General features: G+C 39.1%; 1 protein-coding gene across 1 annotated transcript in view; it reads left to right on the top strand.

Moving 5' to 3' along the window:
- DNAH12 (dynein axonemal heavy chain 12) overlaps positions 1 to 7333 on the top strand; it is a 160522-nt gene extending 153189 nt beyond the window's left edge. The window contains exons 73-76 of the mRNA XM_081160004.1: positions 3104 to 3241; positions 3778 to 3869; positions 5116 to 5183; positions 6343 to 7333. Coding sequence (XP_081016130.1) covers positions 3104 to 3241; positions 3778 to 3869; positions 5116 to 5183; positions 6343 to 6533 — 489 coding nt within the window. The 3' untranslated portion in view covers positions 6534 to 7333. The remainder of the gene's footprint in view (positions 1 to 3103; positions 3242 to 3777; positions 3870 to 5115; positions 5184 to 6342) is intronic.
- The last annotated feature ends 1029 nt before the right edge of the window (positions 7334 to 8362 follow it).

Here is an 8362-nt window from a genome sequence, read left to right on the forward strand (position 1 = left end):
CATCCCCATCAATAGTGAGTGAATGCCTATTTCTCAGTAATTAGTGTTCATTTTTATCTTTGCTAATTTGATAGATAAATGTGTGCACCTGTGAGCGATTCCTAGCCATGTCTACATGTCTTCAACTTCTTCCTGTATGTACCAGTCTCTTTCTGTCCCTTACCAAAGGCATCTGACATAGAGTTAATCCCATTTTCCCCTTGCCACAATTTTACTTTTTTTTTTCATACTCTAGTTCATTTCCCAGACTTTTCTGGAACTTTTATTGGAACTGCTTGTATTTCTTCCTCTTCTTTTAAAATATATTTTTATTGATTTCAGAGAGAGGAAGGGAGAGAGGGAGTGAGATAGAAACATCAATAATGAGAGAGTCATTGATCTGCACACCCCCAACTAGGGATCAAGCCTGCAATCCAGGCATGTGCCCTGACCAGGAATCGAACCCCAATCTCCTGGATCCTAGGTCGATGCTCAACCGCTGAGCCATGCCCGGCCAGGCTGCTTGCATTTCTGTATACTGCTTTTTCCTGAAGGGCATGACAAGTCTTTAGCTTAGTCCCCTAGAAGGGTCCTAGCGTGGTGCCAGCTGGGATGGTCTCTAGGACAAATTCAATCTGTTGTTGTTAATATAAGTTCCGATCAAACTCTCTACTTTCTGAAATTTGGGTTTCCCCTTGAAATCATCACATTCGAATGAGTAGGAAAAGTCTCATTCATTATTGAGCACCTTGATCACCCTTTACCACAAATCTTCCGAGTGGAACTCCCCCATTGTCCTATTACCCTTACAGAAGCTGCACAATTTTCCCATCATCTTTCTTCTTCCTGGACTCTTGACTTCACGGCCTAATCATTCTTAGAGTTGACGAATTAAGCAAATGAGGTGCCTGAAGTTTCCTATTCTTTTCCCATTTCTCTCCCACCATTCACCCTATTTATCGTCCCCTTCTCCTGCCGGTACCTTTTTTTAAAAGCTTTTTTGCACACTGGCTATAATCTCAGATTAAATCCAGGATCTAACAGCGTCTGTGTGAATTTGAGCAAGATACTCATCTTTCGAGACCCAGTTTCCTCGTTTGTAAAATGGGAGGAAAATACCTAAACTTGCTGAGTTAGTCTGTGGACTAAATGAGGTGATACATGTAAAGTTCTTAGCACAGTGCCTGGCGTATACTAAGCACTCAGTTTACAGTAGCTAATTCAGAAATTGTATATAAGTAGCTGACTCAGACATTCATGACATTCTTGGCTAATTGAAGCCCTGGAGTGAGCAAGGGACTTTTCTAAACACTTGCCTTCCGGGTTCTTGTACCTTTCTTCTGACTGGTGCTGGTTCTGCCTAGATCGTCCCCTCTCCATCTCTTTCTCTGCCCCTTCTTGATCTGATAGCTTGTCCTGTTCTAATGTCCCTTGCAGCGGTTTGTTTTCCCCCCAGGAAGCAAAGCTGGCTTCTTCCCATGGTGTGCTGCTCACTCAGAGACAAAGTTCATTTTATTGATTCATCTGTTCGGTCAACAAATGTGAATTGAGACTCCACTTTGTCCAAAGCACCTTGTTGTTGGACAGAGTTGCCAAGTTGCCTCCAAGTTGCCAATAGCCTATAGGGTATGGCCTATGTATCTAAGAAAAAACAAATACAGTACAGTAAGGGATGTGTCATAAAAGACCAATATGTAAAATGCTCTGGGAAGTCAAAGAAGGGAGAGACTTCTTTTAGCTCAGGAAAGCAGAGCTTGTTTATTGAATGAGAGAGCATTTGAACTGGGTCTAAAGGATGAATGGTTTTGGATGGTGCAAAAAAGGGAAGAGAACTTTGATAACTGTGGCACTATATAATAAAGATGGATTCTGTTGTAAAAGTTTTGATATAAGCAAAAATAAAGTTTGTTCCTTTGTGTAAATGAAAAATCCAGGTGGTAAAGTGGCTCCAGGCAGGATCTGAGCTGGGGCACAAACATGGTTACCTAGTCTTGGCTTCTTGCGCTTCATCTATTGGCTCCAGTCTCTTTGGGGTAACTCTGTTCTCAGTTAGGTTCTCGTCCGATGGTAGCAAGATAGCAACAGCAACTCTAGCCTCACATCCACACAACTTAAAAGAATTGAGAGTGAGTCTTGTCTCTAAAAGTCCTAGCAAGAATCTTAGCACCTCTGGCTTTGATTGGGTCACATGTCCATCCTGAATCAATCATGGTGACTGGAGGTGTGATTGGCTAGGCATGAATCATATGCCCACCCCAGGAGGTGTAAGACCACCACCAAAAGTGCTTCAACTGAGAGTGTAGGAGGGTTCATCTTCCAGAGGGACAGAAGAGTAGTTTCACTATAAGAAAAGCAGAAAAAAACGACAAAAGGCCACCCAGTGCAGAGAAGAGACCTGCGAATTGTGCATTCTGGTTATAATGTAAAATGCTTGAAGAGGAATTAAAACGGATAGAGCTGGAAATACAACTTGAGGACAGATTGTGAAGTAACTTGAACAGAAGACTAAGGTGTTTACACTAAGAAGTGTTTAGACTTTATTTTGGTGGGGTAGCCATAGATCACTGAAGAATCACACAAGATACTGAACCTGATCCAAACCATGCATGGTGAGTTATTCTCTGGCAGCACTGTTCTAGATGTATTGAGCAGGGGGAGAAGCAGCAGGAAGAGGTGCATGTTGATACAGAAAGAAGGCCATGAATATCTGAGGGGTGGGGGTAGTGGGCATGGAGGCAGGGAGTTTAAGAAGGTTAAGGAACTGGAGTCAACACATGAGGGCTCTGGTTAGATAGTTTCTGAAGATGGTTGCCTTTGAGTGGGATTAAGTAATATAATAAACCCCTAAATAACTTATATTTGACTTTCTGAAGAAAATTTGAATCTTTCAAACTTTGTTTTATTCAGGTTAATGTTAAAATGAGTTAGAATTTTCTAAGAAGTGTAACTAAAGGGGGAAAGAGGCAGGAGGGCCAAGACAGGCGGTATGTTTGGTGCCAGGAAGAGTCCTGTGATGGAAAGTTGTGGGCAACACACACAAAAACCAGGACCAGGAATTACATGTCAGGTGACACTTGTGTAAGCTGAAAAAATGAACATAATGCATTTTGTTTTTCCTTTATAGGACTGGTATAATTCAGGAAAACCTTGCGTATTTTGGCTCTCCGGTTTCTTTTTCACCCAAGCCTTTTTAACTGGAGCTATGCAGAACTATGCCAGAAAATACACCATCCCTATTGACTTACTAGGATATGAATTTGAGGTACAGTGACTCCTTAAACTCCACAGTAAATCATTACATCAAAGTCATGTATTTAAGCAAGGAGGATATGCAGAATTCATATTTTTATAGCCCATTATGTACAATTTCACTTCTTTTCATTCTTTGAGTTTCATGAGAAAGTGTATAATATTTGTCTTGCTGCCTCTATGACAGAACTTTTATTTATCTCAATATTCAGTTCAAACAACCCAGGAGCATTTGAGATCTCCCTCCTCCATGTACTTTGTCAGTTGTGGCTCAAATACACCCATAAAAACCCTCTTTAAAAAACCCAATGCTGCTCTTCTATTTTAGCAAAAACTAATATGAAGTATGGTAAAACCCAATAAAATGCTTCAAAAATAACTGTATTGCACACTTTTACATTTACATTTTACTGAAAAATGTATAGTTTAAGGAGCTATAATATATTGGAGTTTCCCTGAATGTGCTCTGAAGATTTAGCCAATGTTTTCTTTATGAAACTAACATTGTTTGGAGAGGAGATCATTACCAGCATGTGCCTCTACCTTCAGGTTATCCCTTATGATACATCTGAGACAGCACCAGAAGATGGCGTTTATATCCACGGATTATATCTGGATGGAGCACGCTGGGACAGAACAAGGTCTGTAGTTTCAGCTGCAAAGACCTCTTCAATTGTAGCTGAATCTTAGCTCAGATAAGCTGGCTGCTGCCTTTCCCCCACCCCCAGCGCCCAACCAAAAGGCCTCTTCTAGGGAATATGTCGAGTAATTAATAATATCAGAATTCTTGCCATAAATCATTACTCAGGCTGGGGCAAGTGATGAGTATTTTTAGGTCTTGAACAATTTTTAGTTAATATTTCAGTGGTCTGACTAGAAGAAAAGTTAATGAACATCATGTTCCTGCTGCTGCTGTTCTGTAATAGTTACCTTCTGTTTTTGAATGTGTAGGAACCCCTCACTTTTAAACAATTTACAGTTCAAGTTCCTATTTCTACTGGTGAATGGAAAACTTTTTCTTGTATTTTGATGACATAATAAATAAACATTTAAAATAAATACTGAATTTCTAGCTTGGGAAACTAAGCAATGCTATTCTTGTTTGAAATATAGAGGGTAAGAGAGGAAGGGAGAAAATATTTCCCCTGGAGCCCTGCTCTTCGCCAGTCCATTGGTAAACATATCCTCTATTTCAGAGTCCAGGTTAGACTTTGTTCTCAAGGGGCATAAGGCCAAGGCAGAGAAAATCGCTTAAGGAGCAAGAGGGTGGTTCCGCAGAGGGAATTCTAAGGCAGGGCCATGAGAAGACTTGGATGCACATAGTTCATTTGATTATTTCTCTTGTTTTTCATCACCCTACTGGGTGATGAAATTTCTCTTAACTTACTTTTCTTTATATAGGTATTCATCTTTTTCTTCCTTTCTTCTCCCCTTCTTTCAAACAAATAAACAAACAAACAAACAATGTAGCATAGGGAAAAGAAGCCTCATTTTCTAGATCAGCAGATCTACGTTTGAATCCTTACGCTGCATTTAAGAGCTATGTTACTATGAGAAAAGTACTCACCCTCTCCCAGCCTCCACTCTTTATCTGCGAAATAGGATTGGGGACAAGATCATTGTGACGGTCACAATGATCTAGTGTCTGCTTCACAGGCAGTACTTTAGAAATGGCAGGAATTGATTTTGTCCACTGTTTGAATATGTAGCCTTTCCATACTTTTGTTTCTCTTGATTCTTCATTGCCTCTTCCTTGAGTTTGTTTTTTGTTGTTGTTTTATTATTATTATTCTTTTCCTGTATGTCTCTGGTTCTCTCGTATTAAAAGCCACTAAGTAGCAAGTTTCATCTTATGTCTAATAAACATCTCTCAATTTCTCTTCACAGTGGGTTACTTGCCGAACAATATCCCAAACTTCTGTTTGACCTGATGCCCATCGTATGGATAAAACCAAGTAAATATACTTCTAACAAAATTTCTTAAGAGTTTTAAGGAGGATAATGATAGATATTTTAACTGCTCCCCCTAAGCCTCTGCTCCAACCTATTAGATTTTTGTCCAATTACAATGAATAGTGACAATGTTTACATTGGAAATATATTGTTCCCCCTTTTTTGTGTTGCATTTATATTATTTTAGGAATATCATTCTGCCTCTTTTTTGCTCTTGTCCCATGGGATGTAACATTTTCTTTGTCCCTCCCCCACACTTCTACTTTTCAGAGTCTAGAGCTTCCCATCAGTATTCTGATTCTCAAGTGCCTTTCTTTGCACACCTCTCAGAGACACAAATAGGCTTGACACAGTCTCCAGCTATCGACTGGAGTTTTCTGGCTATAGAAAACTCCTAGTCGAGGAGCCAGTCAGGTGCCCCAAGGTTAAACACTGACAGCCATATGGGGTGCAGGCCAGTTCGGCCCCCTTGGGAAAGCAACTTGCTCCTTCCCTCCTTCTGCTACCATCGTTTTTCCACAAGTCTGAACAAATAAGGTTCATTCTTTTGTTTTGTCTTTATTTTTTATTCTCAAAGAACTATAAATGAAAACATTAATGAATCACCCATAAGCACTAGCCAATCCATTAAGTATGTTCATTATTAATGCAGTTCAATTATAACTATGAGAAATGTGACCTTCTTTTCATGAGTAGGAAAGAATTGGTGTGTTTGTGTTAGTAATAACCTGCTGAAAACAAATAGTAACTTCAACTTCTAATTTATGGGTTTCTTGTATTAGAGCTCTAAGCAGCTGTTTCTCTTTTTGTATCTCCCCCATTACCTATGGTGTATTTTGTTCCTTCCTCCCCACCTTCTCTTTCTCTTACTTCTCTCCCAGTTCCTCTTGAGTGTCTTCTTACCTGCTCAGTGATGAGACTTTAAAAATCAATTCCCATCCTCTAGACCTAGAATCATGAATCATATGAAATCACTTCCTTATTTTACAACTACAATTACTTTAAAACCTTAAAAAGCGACACCAACTTTCAAATGTTCAGATATCATAATCATAATTTTAGATTTAGCACTTGCCATTTTATTACAAGATAGTTGTTCTTTTAGTACCACTGGCTGTTTTCTCTTTATCAAATGAATATGTTTCTTTTGTTTTTTTCAAGATGAAAAGTCTCAGATTGTGAAGTCGAATGCCTATATTTGTCCCCTCTACAAGACAAGTGAACGTAAAGGAACTCTTTCCACGACAGGACATTCTACTAACTTTGTCATTGCAATGTTGTTAAAAACGGACCAACCCATTCAACACTGGATCAAGCGTGGGGTTGCTTTGCTTTGTCAGGTGGATGACTAAATTGGACAAATTTAAGAAAATATCTGAAGTAAAAACACAAACACAACACACACATTGTTTTCACATACTTCAAAATATATATATAATAAAACTAAGTACGTTGGTATCATTCTTAAATGGTCTTTGTGAAAGGTCTTTGCATTTCTCTCCTCCCTGATATGTCACTCTTGCTTGGAATACAGCCTTCTACATGAACTCTTTTTTTTTTCATGCATTCAACATTTGTTGATTCTTTTTTATTTACTGTTGTCCATGGAGCTTACATTCTAGATGACGGTTATGCTAAGAACAAAGCAATGACAGACAATTAACCAAGTATGACAAATGCTAGGCAGATAATCCAAAATGGTGTGATCAATAGTTAGTTTCAATGTGGTTCTTTATAGATTGACTGGTTAAGCAAAGTCCCACAGAAGAGGTATTGTTTAAACTCAGGTTAAATGTCAAAAGAGAATAGCTTTTGTGTGTGTTAATGGTTATTTCATTTTTTTCCCCCCTTCACCGTTTACCCCCTTATAGCCTCCTTCACCTCCACTGTACAGACACCTAGGGAAGGAAAACATAAAAGAAATGTTTCTTTGAAGCATAAAATTTTTTTGGCCCTGGCCGGCATGTCGCAGTGGTTGAGCGTAGACCTATGATCTAGGAGACCAAGGTTCAATTCCCAGTCAGGATACATGCCCGGGTTGCGGGCTCGATCCCCAGTCTGGGGCGTGCAGCTGATCAATGACTCCCTCATCATTGATGTTTCTCTCTCTCCCTCTCCTTTCCTCTCTCTGAAATCAATAAAGATATATTTTAAAAAATAAATACAAAAATAAATAGAAAATAAGGAAAATATTACAACAATTCCAAAATTAAACCCCTTTGTCATACTTTAAAACAGTAGTTTCATTTCTCACAGTATCCCTGTGACAAGGAAAGGAAGCAAAGCAGTGAAGTGGACACACAAAGGCAGTAAGATCCTGCACACCTAGCTGGTTTGTGCTTCTCAGCATTAGCTTCATAGTTCATTGTAAATGCCAAGTGGTCTTATTTTTTTGTTAATCCTCACTCAAGGATATTTTTTCCATTGATTTTCAAAGAGTGGAAAGGAGGGAGAAGGGAGAGGAGAGAGAGAGAGAGAGAGAGAAACATGGATGTGTGAGAGACATGGATTGGTTGCCTCCTGCATGAGCCCTGACCAGGGTCAGGGATTGAACCTGCAACCCAGCTACATGCCCTTGACCAGGAATCAAACCCACAGTCCTTCTGTGTGCGGGCCACCACTCTAACCACTGAGCCACACTGGTTAGGGCATCATTATTTTTAATAGTTAATACTCTTTTTATTTACTGTGCATTCATAATATTAGTCTACATTAACAGTTTAGAAACATTTCAATGAAACAAAATTATAGTCAAAATTTTATTACCTTGTGTGGAATTAATTCCCTCCTTAGGATTCCCAGGAAACTTTAGGCTGCAGCTGTATAACCCAAAGAAAATGTAGATGTAGCTACCCAGTGAATCAGGACCATTATAACACTTGATTTTGATAATTTGGTAGAAGCAAAATGTTTGACCTCTCACGTGGAAAATGATTCTGGTTTGCAGTGGCTGAGTGCATGAGTCTTAAGAGAATGAATTCACTTCACAGGGATAATCCCCTGAAAAAGCATTTTGTTCCAAGAAGAAAATGTTTAATCCTTTAAACTTGATGAATGTAGCAGTGAAGAAAAGAGATCGTGTTTCCAAACAGAGCTAAACCACAGGTAAAAAAACAGGAGAAAGTGCCAGACTGTCTTGTGATTGAGTATTTATAGTAAAGCTATTAATGGACAGTCATTA

This window comes from Miniopterus schreibersii, assembly GCF_964146895.1.
Source record: "Miniopterus schreibersii genome assembly, chromosome: 15".
NCBI classification, from domain to species: Eukaryota; Metazoa; Chordata; class Mammalia; order Chiroptera; family Miniopteridae; genus Miniopterus; species Miniopterus schreibersii.